General features: G+C 51.3%; 3 protein-coding genes, 1 long non-coding RNA gene and 2 pseudogenes across 5 annotated transcripts; 3 read left to right on the plus strand and 3 right to left on the minus strand.

The window, feature by feature from the left end:
- Positions 1 to 2: 2 nt before the first annotated feature.
- POLR2I (RNA polymerase II subunit I) lies at positions 3 to 1,452 on the minus strand. 2 transcript variants are annotated; one of them, XM_002762058.7, is made up of 6 exons: positions 1,082 to 1,452; positions 943 to 997; positions 625 to 698; positions 463 to 537; positions 303 to 354; positions 3 to 104 (listed from the first exon to the last, which is right to left on the minus strand). In XM_002762058.7, exons 1-6 carry the CDS (start codon positions 1,138 to 1,140, stop codon positions 42 to 44), a joined length of 378 nt encoding a protein of 125 aa, XP_002762104.2. In that variant the 5' UTR covers positions 1,141 to 1,452; the 3' UTR covers positions 3 to 41. The 2 variants fall into 2 exon arrangements, with proteins under 2 accessions (XP_002762104.2, XP_008986039.1); XM_008987791.5 differs by lacking the exon at positions 943 to 997.
- A 312-nt stretch (positions 1,453 to 1,764) lies between these two features.
- On the plus strand, positions 1,765 to 12,546 carry TBCB (tubulin folding cofactor B). The gene is made up of 6 exons (XM_002762037.7): positions 1,765 to 1,928; positions 2,288 to 2,431; positions 8,478 to 8,574; positions 9,265 to 9,456; positions 12,052 to 12,124; positions 12,269 to 12,546. Exons 1-6 carry the CDS (start codon positions 1,815 to 1,817, stop codon positions 12,381 to 12,383), a joined length of 735 nt encoding a protein of 244 aa, XP_002762083.1. The 5' UTR covers positions 1,765 to 1,814; the 3' UTR covers positions 12,384 to 12,546.
- On the minus strand, positions 4,929 to 5,371 carry LOC128930517 (large ribosomal subunit protein eL29 pseudogene; annotated as a pseudogene).
- A 498-nt stretch (positions 12,547 to 13,044) lies between the features above and the next one.
- LOC118150411 (U4 spliceosomal RNA) lies at positions 13,045 to 13,168 on the plus strand (annotated as a pseudogene).
- Positions 13,169 to 16,053: 2,885 nt separating this feature from the next.
- LOC144580732 (uncharacterized) lies at positions 16,054 to 23,617 on the plus strand. The gene is made up of 2 exons (XR_013530788.1): positions 16,054 to 16,362; positions 22,620 to 23,617. It is a non-coding gene; the product is annotated as an uncharacterized LOC144580732 (long non-coding RNA).
- On the minus strand, positions 20,255 to 20,940 carry LOC108589485 (guanine nucleotide-binding protein G(I)/G(S)/G(O) subunit gamma-5). Its single transcript, XM_054249378.2, has 2 exons — positions 20,931 to 20,940; positions 20,255 to 20,675 (listed from the first exon to the last, which is right to left on the minus strand). The coding sequence occupies exons 1-2, from the start codon at positions 20,938 to 20,940 to the stop codon at positions 20,395 to 20,397; spliced, it is 291 nt and encodes a 96-aa protein (XP_054105353.2). The 3' UTR covers positions 20,255 to 20,394.
- Positions 23,618 to 23,957: the final 340 nt, after the last annotated feature.

Below are 23,957 nucleotides of genomic sequence, written 5' to 3' on the forward strand. Positions count from 1 at the left end.
CATGGAATCTGGTGTTTATTACACTCGGGGGAGAGGTGAGGTCACTCGGTCCAGCGGTGGCCACAGTGTGGGGCTGTGCACACGTAGTACAGACGCATGGCGTCCTGGCAGAAAGGATGCACGGTTAGCAAGGTTCTGGACCCAGCAGCGCCTCACCCCAGAAGAACAGGCAAGAGAACTTCCCCAATAGATAAGGGTCCGGCCCAGGATTCAAGAAACGCAGGGACACCCATATTGGTATCACCACCCCCGGGAAGGACCAAGCAAGCCCCAGATACTTAGAAAGGCCTCGTGACACTTACCTCGGCCCGGGCACTGTGTGACTGGAAGAACACAGCCTCCTTGTGGCCACACCTGAGGGGGTGGGAGCTAAGTCATTGGGAGCTTGACACCCTTCCCTCCTCCCTTCGCCCAGTGAGGACGAGCCTCACTTTCCCTCCCCAGCACCAGCTGAGCGCTCACTTCTGGCACGGGTGGTCCTCGGTCCGCGGCAACGTGGGGTCCTGGGACACGTCGGCGATAATCTGGGTCAGTTCGCTGCAGGGACGCGGGGGTGCATAATTACGCTCAGACCCGGCCTCCAGAGCCAACACCCCCGCCCCCAGCTCCGGGACCGCCACTCACTCCACTTCGTGCGTGATCTTGTTGACATAGATGCAGCTGTTGTCGGCCTCCTGCTGGTAATCACAGTTCCGGCACTACGAGAGGGCGAGTGTAGGGGAAAGGGAGTCAACGGAGGGATTCCGGATGAGACTGGGAGGGGAGGGCAGGGTGATCCCGGAGGGTATGACGACGGGAAGGAGTCTATGGGGACGGACATGAGAGTCGGGATAACTTGGGGTGCAGCGGGGGGCAAAGAAGGAGTCGGGTCACAGAGGCAGGAAACAGGGCGGGGCCACGCTGGGAACAGGTGGACCAGCCGAGGAAGACTCGGGCGCTCACCGCGTAGAGCAGAATGCGGTTCTCCTTGTCTTCCTTGGGGTATAGCATGTTGTTACTGTGGGGAGGGCGAGGTGCCAAGGGGTCAGTCCTGGAGCCATTCCTCACCCCCTTTCCACATCACCCTCTCCCTCAGCCTCACCATTCCTGGCAAAAGCGAATACCCACGAAGCCCGGCTCGTAGGTCCCGTCGGGCTCCATGGCGACGCGCAGCTGGCCTAACCTTCTGCGCTTGCTCCGCGGCGCTACAGGTCGCCGAAGGGGCCAGGCCTAGGTGCTTCGCCAAAAGAGGGCGGCGCTGCGCATATGAGCTGTGTCTCCCTTTTCTCGGCGCAAAGGTTTCATTGCTTGCTTCAGTCTTTTGATATCCTAGAGTAATTGCTTCCATTTTTTGAGCATCGCTGCCTCAGTTTACAGAATAGTATAGATCTGGCGTCAGAGCTGGGAAAACGACGAGCATCGTAAGCTACATAACGCTGAGCATCCAGGGGAAAAGCCAGAGCTTACTTGACCGAAGGCTAGTGCGCATGCGTGAATTTACCCTGCGCGGACGGAGCGAGTTCTTGCCAGTTCTTCCTCCTGGCTTTAGTCTTCGCCCCCACTTCTGGCAGTTTCCGGGCCGCTATTGGAAGAACCGTGAACTCTGGGAGGCCTCTCGGGATTGGCTGGGGCCGGCCCAGGAGTACTGAGAGCTCGCTTCCTGGCAGTGGGGAAGGGAGGCGGCGATTGGCGGACTCTACCGGCAGGGGAGCGCGGATTGGCCAAGGCCCGGAGCGGGGGGCGGGGCTGCTAGCCCAGCAGCGGCGGCGACTGCGGCTGCGGAGTGGGTGTGAGGCGGCTGGACCGCGCTGCGGGCCCAGGCAGGGCGCGGCAAGATGGAGGTGACGGGGGTGTCGGCGCCCACGGTGACCGTTTTCATCAGCAGCTCCCTCAATACCTTCCGCTCTGAGAAGCGGTACAGCCGCAGCCTCACAATCGCTGAGTTCAAGGTGTGGCCGTGGGGGCAGGTCCGGAGGGGCGGGGCGAAGAAGAAATGGGGGGCTCCCCGGAGAGGTGGTGGGGAGGGGCCGGGGAGCGACGGGGCGGGGCCGGAGGTGATCCCGAGCTGCGGAGGCTGGGGACCGGTTCGCGGCGAGGCGGGGCCGTAGAGAACCCGAGATTGCAGAGACGAGGGGTGGGGCCAGCGAAAAATCCAGTGGTCCAGAGGGCGGGACAGGGAGCGAGGCCAGAGGCGAAGAGCCGGGTCCAGTGGGTCCTGACGGGGGGTTTTTTGGAGGAATGTGGGGATGGTGATTGATGCAAAGGGCGGGGCCCCTGGCCACCTTCTCACCCTGCCCCCTCCTTGCAGTGTAAACTGGAGTTGCTGGTGGGCAGCCCTGCTTCCTGCATGGAATTGGAGTTGTATGGAGTTGACGACAAGTTCTACAGCAAGCTGGATCAAGAGGATGCACTGCTGGGCTCCTACCCTGTAGATGACGGCTGCCGCATCCATGTGAGGACTCCCTACCTGGACACTCCCCCCCCACCCCTCCTCCACCCCCTCGCCACCATTCATTTGGTTATTCAACAAAAATACTTGCTGGGTTTTGCCCTGAGTGATACCCAAGATAGGTCCTGCCCTCCTGGAGCCTCCAGTGCAGTCTGACAAGAGACCCATCACTAGACAGGGACAGCCTAGAGTGGTCTGGGCTGGGATCAGGAAATCCCAGGGGACTGGGGCCACCCAGAAGAGGTGCCTGACTCCACCTGGGAGAATCAGAGAGGGCTTCCTGGAGGAAGGGATGTCTGAGCTGAGACTTGAAGGATGAGGAAAGGGTGAGTTAAGAGAAAGAGGTGGAAAGGAGGGAGCAGGTAGTACAGAGGCCTGGAATGTGAGGTAGGCCACAGTGAGTGACCACGCTGGACAGCTTGGGAGAAACCAGAAGACAGAGGACCTCTCTGTGCATCTGCTCACCATGTCCTTTCTGTCGTTTTTGTTTTTTTGAGACAGAGTCTCACTTTGTTGCCCAGGCTGGAGTGGAGTGCAGTGCCACGATCTGGGCTCACTGCAGCCTTCACCTCCTGGGTTCAAGCCATCCTCTTGCCCCAGCCTCCCGAGTAGCCAGGATTACAGGCGCCCACCTAGCTAATTTTTGTATTTTTAGTAGAAATGGGTTTTCACCATGTTGGCCAGGCTGGTCTGGAACTCCTGACTTCAGGTGATCCACTCACCTTGGCCTCCCAAAGTGCTGGGATTACAGGTGTGAGCCACTGTGACCGCCGTTTTCTGTCCTCATTCCCTCCCTGCCTCACTCAGTCTATAGCAGTTGTGTTGTTCCTTGCACAGCCCAGGTGACCTCTGCCTCTGGATCCTTGGCCTGAATGGTTCTTTTGTCATATGCCTGCTGGGCCCACCTTTCCTTCTGGCCTTTATTTAAAGTGTCACCATTCTAGTGAAGCCTTCATTGGCCTCAGTGTAAATGTTCACCTCACTCCTTTCCCCTTCTTTGCTTTATTTTAGATTTTTGTGTTCAGCACTAATTCTTCTCTGCCACACTCTGGATTTTTCTCATTGGTCTGGTTTACTTACTGTGTCTCCCTGGATTTGAGTGCCCTGAGGGCAGAAATTTTGCTCATTCTTTTTTTTTTTTTTTTTTTTTTTGAGGCAGAGTTTCACTCTTGTTACCCAGGCCGGAGTGCAATGGCGCGATCTCGGCTCACCGCAACCTCCGCCTCCTGGGTTCAGGCAATTCTCCTGCCTCAGCCTCCTGAGTAGCTGGGATTACAGGCACGCGCCACCATGCCCAGCTAATTTTTTGTATTTTTAGTAGACATGGGGTTTCACCATGTTGACCAGGATGGTCTCGATCTCTTGACCTCGTGATCCACCCGCCTCGACCTCCCAAAGTGCTGGGATTACAGGCTTGAGCCACCGCGCCCGGCCTAATTTTGCTCATTCTAATTTCACTGCTGTGTCCCCAGCACTTGGAACGGTGCCTGGGACAGAGAAGATACTCTGTGAATAGTTTTTTGTTTTCTTTTTTTGAGACAGAATTTCGCTCGTTACCCAGGCTGGAGTGCAGTGGCGCGATCTTGGCTCACCGCAACCTCCGCCTCCTGGGTTCAGGCAATTCTCCTGCCTCAGCCTCCTGAGTAGCTGGGATTACAGGCACGTACCACCATGCCCAGCTAATTTTTTGTATTTTTAGCAGAGACAGGGTTTCACCATGTTGACCAGGATGGTCTCGATCTCTTGGCCTCGTGATCCGCCCGCCTCGGCCTCCCAAAGTGCTGGGATTACAAGCTTGAGCCACTGCGCCTGGCTTTTTTTTTTTTTTTTTGAGACAGAATTTTGTCTTGTGGCCCAGGGCGGAATGCAGTTGTGGGATCTCAGCTCACTGCAACTTCTGCCTCCTGGGTTCAGGTGATTCTCCTGCCTCAGTCTCCCAAGTAGCTGGGATTACAGGCATGCTTAAAATTTTTGTTTTTAGTAGAGATGGGGTTTCACCATGTTGGCCAGGCTGGTCTCAAACTCCTGACCTCAAGTGATCCACCCACCTTGGCCTCCCAAAGTGCTGGGATTACAGGCATGAGCCACCACTCCAAGCTCTTGAATCACTGTAGAATGATGAATTGAATCCATAAAGTAATAGTGCAAGGATAATGTAATTGTCTACATTTTGCAGAAGAGAAAACTTAACTTCGAGGTAGAATTTTTTTTTTTTTTTGAGACGGAGTCTTGCTCCGTCGCCCAGGCTGGAGTGCAATGGTGTGATCTTGGCTTATTGCAACCCCCGCCTCCCAGGTTCAAGTGGTTTTCCTGCCTCAGCCTCCCGAGTAGCTGGGATTACAGCTGTCCACCACTACATCTGGCTAATTTTTGTATTTTTAATATAGATGGGGTTTTACCATGTTAGTCAGGCTGATCTTGAACTCCCGACCTCAGATGATCCACCCGCCTAGGCCTCCCAAAGTGCTGGGATTACAGGCGTGAGCCACTGCACCAGGCCCAGAATTTGCTTTCTTTTTCTTACCTCAGGTTTATATGTACAAATAGCACAGGAGGACCCCAGCCCCATGTAGACAGCAGCTCCGGGGAGGTTGAACCAGTCCTTCTGTCTTCACGTTGGCAGACAGAGATATCTACTCTGAAGCCTTTGTAGGGGCCTGGGCACCTTTGGGAGTCTGAGCTGGAACTGAAGCTGGAGGTGCAGCCTGGGCCTTGGTTTGATCCTTGGCCTTGGCCTCTGGCCAGCACAGCATGAATCCCTTAGCAATGCAGGCATGAGCATGCTTCCCAAGCTTGGGATGGGCAATATAGGCAAGTCAATTGAACTTGCGTCTGACACCCTTTGTGATCTTGGGTTTAACCTCCTTGGGCTTCACGAGGGCCTTGATAGGCTCAGCACCTGCACTCATGGCCCTGGCATTGTTGGCCTGCATCTTTTTTTTTTTGGAGATGGAGTTCTGTCACCCAGGCTGGAGTGCAGTGGCACAATCTCGGCTCACTGCAACCTCGACCTCCTGGGTCATGCAGTTCTCCTGCCTCAGCCTCCCCAGTAGCTGGAACTACAGGTGTGTGCCGCTATGCTGGCTAATTTTTGTATTTTTAGTGGAGCCAGGGTTTTGCCATGTTGGTCAGGCTCGTCTCGAACTCCTGACCTCAAGTGACCCACCCGCCTTGGTCCCCCAAAGTGTTGGGATTACAGGCGTGAGCCACCGCACCTGGTCGGCCTGCATCTCCTTTAGGCCCTTCTTGTGTTTCTTGGCAAAGCACATGTTCCTCAGAAACTTGGGGTCCACCCCCTTAAGAGATTCATATCTTTGTGATCGGGGTTTCTTGAAACCATTTCTCTGCCGTTTTGGGGACTGGATGTGTGTGTTGTGGTTCTTGGACTTGGCCACGTCCTCACCTTAAGCCATGGTTCCCAAAGCACCTGGAACTGGAAGAGCCCAGAGTTTACTTTCTTAAGGGTGACTGTCAGTAGCATTTTGACCCCAGTTTGCATGACTCCAGGAGTCATTGTGTCTGGAAAAGGGCTTCTTTTTACTCTCGTTGATTCAGTAACTGTTCATTACCCATCCGTGTTATTCCCAGGGGGATAGTTATGACTGTATCTGAGAAGGTCCAGAGTATGAGGTAGATGTTGGCTAAATGACTAGAGGACTGAATGTGAAGGCTCAGTGGAGACAGGCTGTGTAGGAGATCATGGAGCTGGGAGACCCTATCCTGCAGTACCTGAAGCATCAGTGAGGTCTGGGAGGACATCCTGGAGGTGGTGCTGCCAGAGCAGAGACACGAAGAATAAAAAGAATTGCCGTACCCCAAAACCTATAATCCAATAAAAAAATTAAAAAAAAAAAAAAAAAAAAAAGAATTGCCCCTCAGGCCGGGCACAGTGGTTCATGCCTGTCATCCCAGTGCTTTGGGAGGCTGAGGTGGGCAGATCACCTGAGGTCAGGAGTTTAAGACCAGCCTGGCCAACATGTGAAACCTCATCTCTACTAAAAATACAAAAATTAGCTGAGCATGGTGGCAGGCGCCTGTAATCCCAGCTACTCAGGAGGCTGAGGCAGGAGGATCACTTGAACCCAGGAGGCAGAGGTTGCAGTGAGCCCAGATGGCGCCACTGTACTTCAGTCTGGGTGATAGAGTGAGATCCTGTCTAATAAAAAAGAAAAAAGAGTTAACTGAAGAGGGGGAAAGGGTACTCCCGGAGTGGGGCACAGAACAGCAAACACTCCAAGGTGGGAGGTAGCGCAGTGGGGATTGAGGGGTCACTTCTGCGCCCAAGTAACATGGAGGCTGGGGGGGACTCTGACCTGGCTCCGGTGTTCACAGGCCCCTCTGGCGGTGTGTAGGGGGCAGATGGTGGAGGACAGGAAGAGGAGGGAGAGCAGGAGGGGGCTGCTGTGAGAGTCTAGATAAGGGGACAACGCCAGGGGCTCTGGGTCAGGCCTCTGCTGGGTGCGGAGGACTGAGCCTTTGGGCCACCCTGGGCAGCCGAAGCTGAGGGATGCAAGTGTTGGGGCATAGGTGGAGGCATCCTTGAGCAGACTTCACACCTGGGAGGTTCAGGTACACACAGACCTCCCTGGCTGCTCAAGGAAGTTGTCGCAGAGGTGGAGCCTCCAGGGAAGTTTTACTTTTTCTAAAATTCTTTTTCTCTTTATAAATATCACCCAGCCGGGCGCGGTGGCTCAAGCCTGTAATCCCAGCACTTTGGGAGGCCAAGGCGGGCAGATCACCGGGTCAAGAGATCGAGACCATCCTGGCCAACATGGTGAAACCCCGTCTCTACTAAAAATACAAAAAATAGCTGGGTGTGGTGGCGCGCACCTGTAGTCCCAGCTACTTGGGAGGCTGAGGCAGGAGAATTGCTTGAACCCGGGAGGTGGAGGTTGCAGTGAGCTGAGATTGTGCTACTGCACTCCAGCCTGGCGCCTGGCAACGGAGCAAGACTCTGTCAATCAATCAATCAATCAATAAACAAATAAATAAAATCACCCATATTAATTGTTTAAAATAACAGAACTTTAAATTTGTGAAAATTCTCAACATAGTGGAAATTCTCAGGGATGCCTGATGTGGAAATAAAGCTCATTCCTACTTTGCCATGTTAGCCCAGTGGCTCGGGCCAGATGCTTTGGGGTGTTCCTTGGGCCCTCTCTCTCCCTCACCCCCACAAACACTCTCTCAGCAAATCCTGTTGGCTCCACCTACAAAAACTTCCCTGACCCTGGTCCAGCCTCCGTCCTTCTCCCAACCTCACCATCCCGGCAGCTTCTTCCCTGCCCTCCCCACTCCCCATCTCAGCCAGAGAGAGCTTGGGACCATCTTGAGTCAGGCCAGGGCCCTCCTGGCTTGCAGCCTTGCCCTGGCAGCACCTAGCTCCAGGTAAATACCAAAGTCTAAGCCAGGTGCGGTGGCTCATGCCTATAATCACAGCACACTGGGAGGCAGAGGCGGGAGGAACACTTGAGGTCAGGAGTTCAAGACCAGCCGTGCCCACGCTCTGGTGTTTCGTAGGTACCTGTTCCTTTGCGGTTGGCCTTCTTGCTGCACAGTGAGCACAGCTGGAGGGCAGGGCAAGTCTGTTTTTTGCACTGTATCCCCAGCAGAGGCCCAGCTGGGTTCCTGGGAGCTCAGAAACCAGTGACTGAATGGATGCTGGCAGCAGAACAGGAAAAGATGCTCTGGGGCCTGAGGCTGGGGCCAGCTTAGCAGAGGCCCAGTGAGGAGACGCGCCAGGCGGAGGGTGTGGGCAAGGCCTGAGCTCTGTCACTTGAGCTTCGTGACTTTGGTGACATTGATGGCAGTATGTGGGGGACTTCTGGGGACAGAGGCAGCCTCCAGGAGTTTGGATGGGGGTGAGGAAGGGGAGGTAGCCAGTGTGTGTACCTACTTCTCCCTTCCACCAGGCTCAGGAGAGGAGAAAAGGCCATAGTAGGGGTGAGGGAGAGGATTGTGTTTTTCCCAGATAGGAGACGCTGATGTCCCTGCACCCAGGCCTCCCTGGCCAGACCCTGATCCCCACTGAGCCCCTCCCCTCACACAGGTCATTGACCACAGCGGCGCCCGCCTTGGTGAGTATGAGGACGTGTCCCGGGTAGAGAAGTACACCATCTCACAAGAAGCCTACGACCAGAGGCAAGGTACGGGCAGGTGTGCATCAAGGGGGGTGTGGCAGCCAGAGGGAGTATGTGCAGGCAGGGGGCAGGCAGGTAGACAGGGCCGCTGCAGGGAGGCCAGTGGTGTGGGCAGCGGGGCCCGGAGGTTGGGGGTATATAAGTGTAAGGCTGGGAGTGGGGGCAGGCGGGGGTCTGGGGTGGGAATGAGGGCTGGGAGGTGTCCGGGCGTGGGCAGTCAGACATGGTGGGTGGAGGACCGGGAAAGTGGAGGTGTTGAGGGGTAGGTGTGGGACTGGGTGTTGGAGCAGTCGTGGTCAGATAGGAACATGTGGAGGGTGGGACAGGTAGATGTGAGTGGATAGTGGCAGTCAGTGAGGGCGCCTGGGATGGATCAGAGTGTTGGGAATCTGGGGGCCTCAGCAGGGGAGGAGGGCGGAGGAGGAAGGTGGCTGTGGCTGAAGGGGTGAGAGCATGGGTCCTGTGGCAAGGTGGGGGGTGCCAGCTGTACCCCTTCCGTTTCTGGGTTGTGAGGGGGCCCCTGGAGTCCTAGGAGAGGCTGAGACTGAGAGGGAGACCTGGGGCTTGGGTGACAGCCTGTTGTCACCTGGAAGACAGAGTTTCTCTATGAATGGGCCCCTCATGGGTGGAGCGTCATCATGTTAGGCCAGAGGCCCGGCCGACACCCCAACTGACCCCAGTCCCCTCCGCACACAGACACGGTTCGCTCCTTCCTGAAGCGCAGCAAGCTCGGCAGGTACAACGAGGAGGAGCGGGCGCAGCAGGAGGCTGAGGCCGCCCAGCGCCTCGCTGAGGAGAAGGCCCAGGCCAGCTCCATCCCGGTGGGCAGCCGCTGTGAGGTGCGGGCGGCGGGGCAGTCCCCTCGCCGGGGCACCATCATGTATGTAGGTGCGTGGCAAGGCCGGAAGGAACTCTGTGCATGCGCAGGAGTCTCACGCTCTGCCTTGGGGTGCTGGGTGAGGGGCTTGAAACTATCAATCTCTGGAGTAAGTGGACCCATCTGCCGACACTGACCTCCAGAATGTTTGTGGAGTGGTGGGAAGTGGGAGGCACAGCTGGAGTGATCTGTCTGGTGAGGGAGGAGACAGGCCAGTCTTGCAAACGCAGGGCACAGTGTCAGTCGCTGCGGGGAAACGGGGTGACCAGGAGTGAGGGGAACGCAGTGGGCTGTGAGCCCAGAGGAAGCACCTGGGGGCTGGGAGCATCTGAAGGAAAGGGGGCAGCAGCCAGGAGAAAAGGGAGGAAGAGTTCCCGGGAGTAGCCGGTGCAGGTGAGCAGGAGGCCCATCGGGGAAGGGGAGCCGGAGGAGAGGAGAGAAGTGAGGTCAGGGCATGGGCAGGGGGGCGTCACAGTGGAAAGCAGTGTGGATTTTTTTAAAAAGAGCAGGCCGGGCATGATGGCTCACTCCTGTAACTCAGCACTGTGGGAGGACGAGGTGAGAGGCTTGCTTGACCCCGGAGTTGGAGGTTACAGTAAGCTATGATTGCGTCGTCATTGCACCCCAGTCTGGGCACCAGAGAAAGACCCTGTCTCAAAAAAAACAAGGCTGGATGCAGTGGCTCACACCTGTAATTCTAGCACTTTGGGAGGCTGAGACAGGAGGATCACTTGAACCCAGGAGTTTGGGACCAGCCTGGGCAACATAGTGAGACCCCCATCTGTAACAACAAAAAAAAAATGCCACAAAACTTTAGTCAAGTGTGACAGTGAGCACCTATAGGTGCCCTAGCTACTTGGGAGGCTGAGGTGGAGGATGGCTTGAGCCCAGGGGGTGAGGCTGCAGTGAGCTATGATCACACCCCTGCACTGCAGCCTGGGTGACAGAACAAGACCCTGTCTCAAAAAATAAATAAATGAATGAATAAATAAAAAGGATTCAGGGGTTACGTGTGTATTTTTCGTGAGTGTTGCATGCTGATGGGGGGGGACTGGGCTTCTAGCATGTCCATGACCCAAATTGTGAGCATTGTACCCAACAGAGAATTTTTCAAACCTCACCACCCTCCCTGCTTCTGGCATCCCCACTGTCTGCTATTTCCATCTTTATGCCCGTGTGTACCCATCCGCCAGTCATCTGCAGCCACTAATTTACATTCTGTCTCTAATTTGACGATTCTGGATGTTTCATAGGAATAGGATCATGCAATCTGTGGCCTTTTGTGACTGGCCACTTCCACTGAGCAGAAACGTTTTCAAGTTTCATTCATGTCGTGCGTGTGTCAGTACCGCACTGTTGCTGGATAGTACTGCATTGTACACATATGCCCCATGTTACTCATTCCATCATCATTTAGTGGACGTTAGGGTCATTTCTACTTTTGTTTTTTCCTAATTTGAAACAGGGTCTGGCTGTTGCCCAGGCTGGAATGCAGTGGCGCAGTCTCAGCCACTTCAGCTTTCACCTCCTGGGCTCAAGCCATCCTCCCACCTCAGCCTCCTGAGTAGCTGGGACTACAGGCATTCATCACCCTGGCTGAAGTTTTGCAGTTTTTTTTTAGAGATGGGGTTTTGTCATGTGGCCCAGGCTGGTCTCAAACTCCTCCTGCTCAAGTGATCTTCCCACCTCAGCCCCCCAAAATGCTGGGATTACAGGCTAAGCCACCATGCTTGGCCTGAACATTCTTGTATGAATTTCTCAGCTCACTGCAACCTCCGCCTCCCGGGTTCAAGGGATTCTCCCAAGTAGCTGGGACTACAGGCGTGCGCCACCACACCCAGCTAATTTTTTGTATTTTCAGTAGAGACAGGGTTTCACTGTGTTAGCCAGGATGGTCTTGATCTCCTGACCTCATGATCCTCCCACCTTGGCCTCCCAAAGTGCTGGGATTACAGGCATGAGCCATGCTGCCCAGTCAGTATGTGGTGTTTTGAGAAGGGTGTGTGCATATTCTTTGGCCATGATCATGGCTCACCACAGCTTCAGCTTCCTGTTGCCCACTTTTTAATGGGATTATTTTCCCCCTTTTTTTTTTATCTTTGGTATTGAGTTCTTGGACTTCCTTATATATTCCTCTGCCTGCTTTTTCACTGGGATGCTGTCTTTGATTGCTGAATTGTGTGTTAGTTTGCTAACAAAGTACCACTCACTGGGCGACGTAAACAAAAGCAATTTATTTCTCACAGTAATGGAGGCTGGAAGTTTAAGATAAAGCAGATTTGATTTATTCGGAAGCCTCTCTCTCTGGCAGTGCAGCAGTGCCATCCCCGTGGGTTTTTACAAAGACCTCACTGGCTGGTGTCTTCACTCAGGGAATGGAGGACGGGGTGGGAGTAGGGACAGCAGTGAAGTGACTGACATATTAGTCTGGGCAGGAGATGGAGGTGGTCCTAGTGGTAGCAGTGGAGGTAGCAAGAATTGGTTTTCACCAAGACTTTCACAGGCTTTTACTCAGTGGGCAGGCACAGATCCAGGGTGATCCTGAAATTTCATGGGGATTTCTTCTATGTCCAGCAGTTTCATGGGGATTTCTATTCTGTGGGCAGGTCTCACAGATTTCAAGCCTGGCTACTGGATTGGCGTCCGCTATGATGAGCCACTGGGGAAAAACGATGGCAGGTAACAAGCATTCCCACTCAGGTTGTCTGTGCTGTGTCTGTGTGTAAGTCCATGCATGCTGTTGGCTGCGCTGCCCATGCCAGCACATGGAGTGGAGCCATGTGAGGGTCCTCTGACCACTCCCACCCCCATCCTGCCCTGCAGTGTGAATGGGAAACGCTACTTCGAATGCCAGGCCAAGTACGGCGCCTTTGTCAAGCCAGCAGTCGTGACGGTGGGGGACTTCCCGGAGGAGGACTACGGGTTGGATGAGATGTGACACCCCAGGAATTGCCCTGCTCCGGCTCCTAACTTAGCCACTCACTGCCCCTCCTGTGTGTGCCCATGGCCCTCTTCTCCTAACCCCATTTTAATTTTATTCATTTCTTCTCTGCCATTGATTTTTGAGACTCATGCATTAAATTCACTAGAAACCCGGAAAATATTTGGAGGACTTGATGATTTGGAGACCCACTGGATTGCTGGGTAAAATAGTGGCCCGTAAGTATCAAGGGCCAGCCTCCATCTCCTTATATGTTGCTGCTCCTCCATCTTCTTATCATTCCCACCTCATCTGCTATAGCTACCAGGAAGAAGGGGAAGGGAGAGGATATTTTTTGCCTTTAAAAACTATGTACGAGGTTGGATGCGGTGGCTCACACCTGTAATCCTAGCACTTTGGGAGGCCAAGGCAGGTGGATCATGAGGTCAAGAGATCGAGACCATCCTGGCCAACATGGTGAAACCCCGTCTCTACTAAAAATACAAAAAAATTAGCTGGGCATGGTGGCGCGGGCCTGTAGTCCTAGCTACTGGGGAGGCTGAGGCAGGAAAATTGCTTGAATCCGAGAGGCGGAGGTTGCAGTGAGCCGAGGTCACACCACTGCACTCCAGCCTGGTGACAGAGTGAGACTCTGTCTCACAAAAAAAAAAACTGTACGAGCTTTGCGCAGTGGCAGTATCGTAGCCAATGAGGTTTATCCGAGGCGCGATTATTGCTATTGAGAAAAAAGTTTAAAAAATTTTTTAAATTAAAAAAAAAAACTATGGCCGGGCATGGTGGCTCACGCGTGTAATCCCAGCACTTTGGGAGGCCGAGGCGGACGGATCACCTGAGATCAGGAGGTCAAGACCAGCCTGACCAAAACGGAGAAACACCGTCTCTACTAAAAATACAAAATTAGCTGGGTGTTATGGCATGTGCCTATAATCTCAGCTACTCTGGAGGCTGAGGCAGGAGAATCACTTGAATCCAAGAGGCGGAAGTTGCTGTGAGCTGAGATTGTGCCATTGCACTCCAGCCTGGGCAACAGAGCAAGACCCTATCTCAAAAACAAACAAACAAACAAACAAAAAAAACTATGTACAACTCAGCCAGGCATGGTGGCTCATGCCTGTAATCCCAGCACTTTGGGAGGCTGAGCTGGTGGATTGCTTGAGCCCAGGAGTTTGAGACCAGCCTGGGCAACATGGTGAAACTTGGTCTCTACCAAAAATACAAAAAAGCCAGGTGTGATGGCGCATGTCTGTAGTCCTAGCTATATGGGAGGCTGAGCTGGTGGATTGCTTGAGCCCAGGAGTTTGAGACCAGCCTGGGCAACATGGTGAAACTTGGTCTCTACCAAAAATACAAAAAAGCCAGGTGTGATGGCGCATGTCTGTAGTCCTAGCTATATGGGAGGCTGAGGTTGGAGGATCGCTTCAGCTCAGAGGATGGGAGACTACAGTGAGTTAGGATGGCACCACTGTACTCCAGCCTGGAGAGCAAGACCTGTCTCAAAACCAAAAAAAAGAAAAGAGGCCCTGTGCGGTAGCTCATGCCTATAATCACAGCACTTTTGGAGGCTGAGGCAGGTGGATCATGAGGTCAGGAGCTCAAGACCATCCTGGCCAACATGGTGAAGCCCTGTCTCTATGAAAAATACAAAAATTAGCTGGCTGTGGTGGTGCACGCCTGTAATCCCAACTATTCGGGAGGCTGAGGCAAGAAAATGGCTTGAACCCGGGAGGTGGAGATTGCAGTGAGCTGAGATCATGTCACTGCACTCCAGCCTGGCAACAGAGGGAGACTCCATCTCAAAAAAAGAAAAGAAAAATAAAAGACCAGGCATGGGGGCTCATGCCCATAATCCCAGCGCTTTGGGAGGCCTAGGAGGGCAGACCATTTACACTCAGGAGTTCAAGACCAGCCTGGGCAACATGGCAAAAACGCTGTCTCTACAAAAAAAAAAAAGGCTGGGTGTTGTGGTGCATACCTGTAGACCCAGCTACTTGGGAGGCTCAGGTGGTAGGATCACCTGAGCCTGGGGAGGTAGAAGCTGCAGTGAGCTCTGTTCACACCACTGCAGTCCAGCCTGGGTGACAGAGTGACAGAGTGACACCCTGTCTAAAAAAAAAAAAACGGGGCTGAGGCTTATGCCTGTAATCCTCACTTTGGGAGGCTGAGGCAGGTGGATCATTTGAGGTCACAAGTTCGAGGCCAGCCTAGCCAACAAGGTGAAACCCTGTCTCTACTAAAAATACAAAAATTAGTGGGGCGTGGCAGCTAGCTCCTGCAGTAATCTCAGCCACTCTTGAGGTTGAGGCAGAAGAATCTCTTGAACCTGGGAGGCCGAGGCTGCAGTGAGCCGAGATCGCGCCGCTGCACTCCAGCCTGGGCGACAGAGGGAGACTCCATCTCAAAAAAAAAAAAGTGCCTACACCACAACACTAGCGCGTTGCGTGTCACGTTATTAAAGACTATATACAGTTACTGGGCCGGTTTCCTTTCATCCTCACGGCGGGCCCTGCCCGCACATCTTTCACCGTGCCCGTCCTCACCCCACCTTCCTTGCGCAAAGTTTGGGGTTGGGAGGGAATTCCCAGGGGTTCCCAGGACTTGGGCTCACCTACCAGGTCCCGGAACCTTAGCGTCCCTAGCCTCGGTAGTGACCGCCCAACTGTCACAAGGGGGCAGCAGCGCACCGTTGGGACGCTGCGCGCCTGGTGCATTATGGGACACGTAGTCTCTAGGGCAGCATACGCGGTAGTTCCAGCTTGGAACGCAAACGGCGTTTTCCAGAGAACTACGCGACCGCCTGTCTGGTCTTGCCCAAAGCTGGAAGCTAAGGTCTCGCCCCTCCAGGCGTTGCGGGGGGATGTTGGGACGTAGGTATTGGCTCCTCCCGGTCTCCTCCCAAGCCTGTTCAAGCACAGGACGTTTCCATTTAAAAAAGGCGCGGGCAGGCCGGGCGCGGTGGCTCACGCCTGTAATCCCAGCACTTTGGGAGGCCGAGGCGGGTGGATCACGAGGTCAAGAGATCGAGACCATCCTGGTCAACATGGTGAAACCCCGTCTCTACTAAAAATACAAAAAATTAGCTGGGCATGGTGGTGCGTGCCTGTAATCCCAGCTACTCAGGAGGCTGAGGCAGGAGAACTGCTTGAACCCAGGAGGCGGAGGTTGCTGTGAGCCGACATCCCTCCATTGCACTTCAGCCTGGGTAACAAGAGCGAAACTCCGTTTCAAAAAAAAGGCGCGGGCATCGGTACAGCAGGCCGAGCATAATCTGAGTCGGGGAACCAGCGTCCCCGGAGAGGCGCCGGACCTGACTTTCTGGCCGCGGTGTACGTCAGGCGATCGAGCTCCTTACTGGCTGGGCCTCTTTCTTGTCCTGCTTTCCTGCATCAGTACACTGGTCGCTTTCCCGGGCTCCCGGTCCCCTCCCAAGCCTGTTCAAGCACAGAGCGTTTCCATTTAAAAAAAGAAAAAATCCCTTTTGCCGGGCGAGGTGTCAGAGCCCCAGGAGTGAAAGTGTTGGTATTAGAATTAATTCCTCTTCGATTGTCCTTTATTCTGTAAACTGCCCCTTCCCGCTGCTGCAACCCACACCTTCTCAAATAGCCAATCGGAATCACCTTAGATTGCGCAACCCCAGCCTTTGAGGGAAAGACCCCTCCTCTCCTTCGTTAGGTGTGCCCTTGCTCTTCCGACTGTTGCAGGCTGGGGCAGCAGCATTCTGGGGAAGTAAAGTTTGCCTTGCATAACTTTTCTCCGGAGTGCTAGTCTCTGCGGCACCGAGAACTTATTTCTAACAATTCGGGGGCTTGTCGGGGATTCCCTTTCTCCTCTGGGGAGAAGTCCCTGATCATCTCGTGAGGAGACCGTCCCACTGCCTTGTTGCGGTGGCCCCAGTTGCACGCGGATCGAGACCTCCCCCAGTGTGAGGAATAAACCTAGACTCTCAGCAACGCGGGCGGAAAGGATCCTCTGGACGAAGGTAAGAAACGTCGCGGGGCGACAAAGTATTCCTTGGTGGTCGGGATATCTTGGAGGTTGAAAGTGTGCGAGTGAGACAGACACATGATTGCGTGCAAGAAATCTCCAGTAAGGGGCCTCTAGGGAAAAGGGAAGGCAAGAAATCTCTGAGACGACGATTGAGCCTCATACCAAACCTCCAAGATGGGCAATGCCCCAAGTAAGGCAGGAAATGGGAGGGATAAAGCTAGTTACAATAATACTCCTCCTGATAGTCTCCTAGGTTTCGTGTTAAATTATTGGAAGGATAGGCCGGGCGCGGTGGCTCACGCCTGTAATCCCAGCACTTTGGGAGGCCGAGGCGGGTGGATCACGAGGTCGAGAGATCAAGACTATCCTGGTCAACATGGTGAAACCCCGTCTCTACTAAAAATACAAAAAATTAGCTGGGCATCGTGGCGCGTGCCTGTAATCCCAGCTACTCGGGAGGCTGAGGCAGGAGAATTGCCTGAACCCAGGAGGCGGAGGTTGCGGTGAGCCGAGATCGGGCCATTGCACTCCAGCCTGGGTAACAAGAGCGAAACTCCATCTCAAAAAAAAAAAAAAAATTATTGGAAGGATAATGAGAAGACTAAACACAAGAAAAAACAGCAAATAATGAAATATTGTTGTTTTATTTTGCTTGGGAAATGCTTAAATGCCCTCCCCAAAGAAAACTTGAAGGCGAGGTAGAGCAATGTAAAAAGGATATTTAGAACTTCCCCTTCCCGTCTACCTCTAAGGAATCAGCTCCAACTCTCTTCCCCTTAAGAGAAGTGCCCCGGGGAGGAGGAGGGGGCACTGGCTTCGTGAATGCCCCCTTAACCAGCTCAGAAGTTCGAAATTTTAAAAAGGAGCTCAAGCCACTATTAGATGACCCATATGGAGTGGCAGATCAAATTGATCAATTTTTAGGGCCCCAGTTGTATACTTGGGCCGAGTTCATGTCTCTGTTAGGCATCGTCTTTTCAGGGGAAGAAAGGAGCAGGACCCACAAAGCCGCTATGGTAGTCTGGGAACATGAACACCCTCCTGGCCAAAACATTCCTGCAGCAGACGGAAAATTCTCAGCCCAAAACTCTCAGTGGGATAATAACAGTGCAGCCCACCGAGAAAATATGAAAGATCTCAGAGAAATGATAATTAAAGGAATTCGAGAGTCAGTGGCCCAAACTCAAAACCTTTCTCAAGCATTTCATATACAACAAAGAAAAGATGAAGGGCCTATGGAATTTTTAGATAGACTAAAAGAGCAAGTGAGAAAATATGCAGGCCTGGATTTAGAGAACCCCCTTGGGCAAGGAATGAAAGCTACATTTTGTTACAAACAGTTGGCCAGACATTGCTAAGAAATTGCAAAAGAGAGAATTGGAAAGATTGAGCTGTGGAAGAGCTTTTGAAAGAAGCTCAAAAAGCTTATGTAAGAAGAGATAAAAGCAAAAGCAAAAAGCAAAGATTGTTATCCACCTTCCAACAGGAGGCTCCAAAAGATGGGGCCCATTGCCTGGAGACCCCTACACTCCTAGACAAAGCCTCCAGGGGAACAAAACTTATAAAGGATCCAAGCCCTCATCTGCCAGGCCATATAAGGGACATAGGGAGGCAAAGCCAAGGAACTCCAGAACTGGAAGGGAATAAGGACAAAATCAATGTTTTATTATTTATTTATTTATTTTGAGACAGAGTTTTGCTCTTGTTACCCAGGCTGGAGTGCAATGGCGCGATCTCGGCTCACCGCAACCTCCGCCTCCTGGGTTCAGGCAATTCTCCTGCCTCAGCCTCCTGAGTAGCTGGGATTACAGGTGCGGGCCACCATGCCCAGCTAATTTTTGTAATTTTAGTAGAGATGGGGTTTCACCATGTTGACCAGGATGGTCTCGATCTCTTGACCTCGTGATCCACCCACCTCGACCTCCCAAAGTGCTGGGATTACAGGCTTGAGCCACCACGCCCGGCCAAAATCAATGTTTTAAATGTGGAAGAATAGGTCATTTCAAGAGGACATGTCCTGAATGGGAAAAAGAAAGACATCATTCCACTCATGGCCTTCTGTCTCTTTTATATCGAGTCCCACCAAGAGCCCTTGATAAATTTAGAGGTGGGACCCAAATGTGAACTTATAACCTTTTTAATAGATTCTAGAGCAGCTGGCTCCTCTGTTCCCTTCCACCTAGTGTCACCTCCTCAGAGGAACTGTTTGTCTCGGGAGTAAAGGGAGACGGATTCAAAGCAAAAATTTTGGAAGGCATAGAGATCAGATACTGTTGGGGGAAGCAGCAATGAAGGAAGGGTTTATAGTGGGCCTCCATAAACTGGTTATTAGTAATGTATTAAGGAAATCAGGAACAATAAACAGCAGAAGGGAGGAAGGCCTCTCTATGCCAGCACGTTCCTATGTACAGTGACCCAAGCTCTGACATTTTCAACACAGTGCTGAAGGAGATAACATTCCTTTGAAGCCCTGGAATGTAGCCAGATTATGTAGGCTCCTTGTTAAGCCCATTCCCACCAGCTGCACATAGATAATTACCTATAAAATAAGCATATGCTTTAACTCTTAGGAAACTCACATAAACTTTCACTGCTATTAATCTTATGTTTGACACGCAGCTTCCCTTTCACCCATTCACCCCACCATCTGCACTATGGATCAAAGTGATTGTATTCAATAAATACTGTGGAAACCAGAGCCCGGGGCCTTTGCAGCCTCCCTTTTGCATCGGCCCCCTATTCCCACTTTATGCATTTTTAACCTGTCTTTGTCTCATTGCTTTGTTGCCACCAAACTCGGGGTACCCATGGGTAGTGTGTGGAGGCTGGCAACCTACAAATACAAAGACCGATCAACCCACATTAAATTTTTGTTAATCCCTGAAGCAGGAATTAACTTATTAGGAAGAGTTAATACTAAAACTAGGTATCAGCCTACATGTTGGCCCAGAGAGATTCCTTAGCTCATTAAATCTACACTGCAGAGGAAAAATACATTCATCCTGATGTCTGGTCAAGGAAGGGAAATTGGGGAAGACTCCAAGTCTCTCCAAAACATATTAAGTTAAATACCCCTGGGGAAATAGCGAGAAGGAAACAATATCCCATTCCCCTAGAAGGTAGAATAGGTTTAAAGCCTATAATTGAAGGTCTCATTCAAGACAGTCAGCTTGAACCCTGTATGTCCCCTTATAACTCCCCAATACTGCCTGTAAAGAAATCAGATGGGTCATACCAACTAGTGCAAGATCTCCAGGCTATCAGCCAAATAGTTCGTACTACCCACCCTGTTGTCCCTAACCCTTAAACCATCCTCCACAAAATTCCATATGACCATCAATGGTTCACAGTGATAGATTTAAAGGACACCTTCTGGGCATGCTTTTGAATGGGAAGATCTCCATTCTGACAGAAGCAACAGTACCGATGGACAGTCTTGCCTCAGAGGTTCACAGATTCACCTAATCTCTTTGGTCAAATCCTAGAGCAAGTCCTAGAGCAAATTTCTACCCCAAAATGCATATGCCTACTCCAACATGTGGATGATTTGCTGGTATCTGGTGAGGCTGTGGAAAAGGTAGCTGGCTTCTCTATCAGTCTCCTTAATCATTTGCAAGGAAAATAATTACAGGTTTCAAAGGGAGAGCTTCAGTTCCTAGAGCCAGAAGTTAAATACCTAAGGACACTTGATAAGTAAAGGCAAACAAAGGATAGGGCTTGAGCGAGTTGAACGAGTTGTGTCCTTACCTTTGTCTAAGACTAAGCAGGAACTCAGGAATTTTTTTTTTCTCACTAAGTTTTATTGTATGCTGCTGCCAGTGTATATAAAACAATTACCCTTGTGAAATAGAAATTCATGAAAATTCAGAGAGGTAGATGTTAAGGACTGACAGAAATAGAAGTTTGTATATTATGGCACAAGTGTTACAGGGATAAGCTTTTGTACAGGCTTCAAATGGAGCTCTCTTGAATATTCACTGGATCATAAGAAGTGGTTTGGAAAACCTTTGAAAGATTCATTTTACTACAAAAAGGAACAGACTTTCTGGGGTCTGAACGGATTTGTACTTGAAGATACTCCAGGCAGCAGAGGATTATGTTGAGCCTTCTGCAGACAGAATTGTTTCAAGTCTGCAGCTGCCTGGGAAACTTTTACGCGGTTGAGTCCGGCCTCCAGCCGGAGCTGTTGAACCACTTTCTTCATAGCGACAACGCTGGAGGAGCCAGACAGATTCGTGGGTCGGTAGGTCGTGGGCCGTGGGTCGACAGGGCCAGACAACTGAGCGGCGCGCGGCGGGGGCGGGGCTCCCGGAAATTTTTAAGATTAGTTGGATATTGCCACTTATGGATTGATTCATATGCCCTAAAGACAAAACTTTTATACCTAAAGCTTACCCAAGAAAAACTTGACCCTCTCTTATGGGCTTCTGAAGAAATCTACCAGGTTGAGGAATGAAAACACCTACTCATAACTGCCCCTGGCCTAGCTCTGCCTTCCTTAGAAAAGCCATTTCACCTTTTTGTTCATGTAAACAAGGGGGTAGCTTTAGGGGTACTTACCCAAGAACATGGGGGCCATCAGCAACCTGTAGCCTTCCTATCGAAAGTTTTAGATCCAGTAACCTGTGGGTGGCCCAAAGGTATTCAATATATTGCAGCTACTGCCTTGTTAACTGAAAAAAGCAGAAAGCTAACCTTTGGGGGAAATTTCGCTGTAAGCACGCCCCATCAAGCCAGAACTATCTTAAACCAGAAAGTAGGGAGATGGCCCACTGACTCAAGAATTTTGAAATGTGTAGCTATCTTATTAAACAGGGATGACTGAACACTAATCACTGAAAGTTCACTCAGCGCAGTAGGTTTCCTAACAGGGAACCCAAATCTAAAAGGACCTGAGCATAAGTGTTTAGATTTAATTGATTATCATATAAAGGTTAGGTATGATTTAAGAGAGACGCCTTTCAAAACAGGGCAACACCTGTTTATAGATGGTTCCTCCAGGGTAATTGAAGGAAAAAGACATAATGGGTATTCAGTGGTTGATGGCAACGCTCTGGCAGTAGAGTTGGGAAGATTTCCCAATAATTTGTCCTCCCAAGCGTGTGAACTGTTTGCACTGAATCAAGCTTTGAAGTACTTGCAAAAACAGGAGGGGACTATTGATACTGATTCCAAATATGCCTTCAGGTAGCCCATACCTTTGGAAAAATGTGGACTGAATGAGCTCTCATTAATAGCAAAGGCCAAGACCTTGTCCACAAAGAATTAATCACCCAAGTATTAGATAACCTCCAGCTGCCAGAAGAAATAGCTATTGTCTATGTCCCCAGATGCCAGAAAAGTCTTTTTTTTTTGGAAAGATGAGGGAAGGCGGGGTGCAGTGACTCACGCTTGTAATTCCAGAACTTTGGGAGGCCGAGGCAGGTGGATCACGAGGTCAGGAGTTTGAGACTATCCTGGTCAACATGGTGAAACCCCATCTCTACTAAAAATACAAAAAATTAGCTGGGCATGGTGGTGCGTGCCTGTAATCCCAGCTACTCAGGAGGCTGAGTCAGGAGAATTGCATGAACCCAGGAGGTGGAGGTTGCGGTGAGCCGAGATCACGCCATTGCACTCCAGCCTGGGTAACAAGAGCGAAACTCAGTCTCAAAAAAAAAAAAAAAAGGCCAGGCGCGGTGGCTCACACCTATAATCCCAGCACTTTGAGAGGCCGAGGCAGGTGGATCATGAGGTCAAGAAATAGAGACCATCCTGGTCAACATGGTGAAACCCCGTCTCTACTAAAAATACAAAAAATTAGCTGGGCATGGTGGCACGTGCCTGTAATCCCAGCTACTCAGGAGGCTGAGGCAGGAGAATTGCCTGAACCCAGGAGACGGAGGTTGCGGTGAGCCAAGATTGCGCCATTGCACTCCAGCCTGGGTGACAAGAGCGAAACTCTGTCTCAAAAAAAAAAAGAGAAATGTTATCCAAACCCTTCATGAGAGAAATCAGCTGCATTGAGGAACTCAGTGGGGACCCCAAGCTCTGTGTGATGCAGTTCTCAGGGTTTAATGGATATATAGTAATTTATACTTTGGCAAGACAGATAGCTGTCTAATATGCAAAAAGACTAATAAGCAGACCTTAAGAAAACCACCCCTTGGGGAAGAAGTCCAGGATTAAGACCATTCCAAAGTGTCCAAATTGATTACACCAAAATGCCCCCAATCGGTTGCCTAAAATTTCCATTTTCTCTTCCCTCAGGACTAAAAGCGTTGTAGCACAGACGCCACCACTGGAGTTCCCAGTGCACCCGTATCAGCCTGGAGCTTGTGTTCTCATTAAGAGTTGGAAGGAAGGAAAACTCGAACCGGCTTGGGAGGGACATTATCTAGTGCTTCTAACTACTGAGACCGCAGGCCGAACCACAGGAGGGTGGACTCAGCATATCTGAATCAAGAACACTCTGCTACCTTCAAAATCATGGGCCACTGTTCCGGGATCAAGTCCCCTGAACCTAAAGCTAAGAAAAACCTAACCTTCTTATATCTCTTATATTGTCTCTTCTTCTTCCCTCATTCTGCTGTCAGCGTGACTGGAACCCGATGTTGCTCTTTCATCCCTGATAATACTGGCCCCAACGGAACTATAACTAAAGCGCTAGAAGGTCTAACTGGTTTATCCAATGAGCTAGCCAAAAATTCTGGAACAGACGACCCTTTCACTAGTTTAATGGAGAGATGGTTTGGCAAATGGAAAGGACTCGGGGCCTCTATTCTCATTTCCCTTGCAGTTGTAATAGGTGTGCTCATTCTCATAGGGTGTTGTTTGATACCTTGTGTCCGCGGAGTAGTTCAAAAGCTCATAGAAACAGCTCTTACCAAAACCTCTCGAAACTCTCCCCTACCCTATTCAGATAAACTTTTACTTTCAAATAAGCAAGAAGAGAAGAAAAGCCAAGTCCTGTTAGAAGTATTTGAAGAGGAAGAATTGAAAAATCAAAAAGGGAAAAATTGTTAGAATGAGTTCCTCCTCAGAAACCTAACTTCCTTATCCTTGGTTCTGCAAACTGCCCTTCATTTGAAATAGTGCATTGGAATCAGCTTAGATTGTGCAGTCCAACCCCAGCCAATGGGGGAAAGACAGAAGCAGGAACCGTGTTAGGGTAAAAACCCTGCTCTCCTTTGTTAGGTGTGCTCTTGTGACTGTTACAGGTGCGGGCAGCACCCTTCTGCATAAGTAAACTTTGCTGAGAAACTTTTCTCCTGAGTGCTGGTCTTTCTCTGTGTCACCAAGAACTTATTTTTAAAAGTAAGAAGAGGCCAGGCACGGTGGCTCACCCCTGTAATCCCAGCACTTTGGGAGACCGAGATGGGAGGATCATGAGGTCAGGAGTTCGAGACCAGTCTGACCAACATGGTGAAACTCCGTCTTCACTAAATACAAAAATTAGCTGGGCGTGGTGGCAGGTGCCTGTAATCCCAGCTACTCAGGAGCCTGAGGCAGGAGAATTGCCTGAACCTGGAGGCGGAGGTTGCAGTGAGCCAAGATCATGCCATTGCACTCCAGCCTGGATGACAGAGTGAGACTTCGTCTCAAAAA

Source organism: Callithrix jacchus, chromosome 22, assembly GCF_049354715.1.
Source record: "Callithrix jacchus isolate 240 chromosome 22, calJac240_pri, whole genome shotgun sequence".
Classification (NCBI taxonomy): Eukaryota; Metazoa; Chordata; class Mammalia; order Primates; family Cebidae; genus Callithrix; species Callithrix jacchus.

Coding starts and splice junctions, on each gene's coding strand:
- TBCB (XM_002762037.7), top strand. CDS start 1,815: ATGGAGGTGACGGGGGTGTCGGCGCCCACGGTGACCGTTTTCATCAGC. Junction 8,575..9,264: donor AGCCTACGACCAGAGGCAAG/GTACGGGCAGGT, acceptor CTCCGCACACAG/ACACGGTTCGCTCCTTCCTG. Junction 12,125..12,268: donor CTGGGGAAAAACGATGGCAG/GTAACAAGCATT, acceptor CCTGCCCTGCAG/TGTGAATGGGAAACGCTACT.
- POLR2I (XM_008987791.5), bottom strand. CDS start 1,327: ATGGAAGCAATTACTCTAGGATATCAAAAGACTGAAGCAAGCAATGAA. Junction 355..462: donor GAGGACCACCCGTGCCAGAA/GTGAGCGCTCAG, acceptor CCACCCCCTCAG/GTGTGGCCACAAGGAGGCTG. Junction 105..302: donor CACACAGTGCCCGGGCCGAG/GTAAGTGTCACG, acceptor CCTTTCTGCCAG/GACGCCATGCGTCTGTACTA.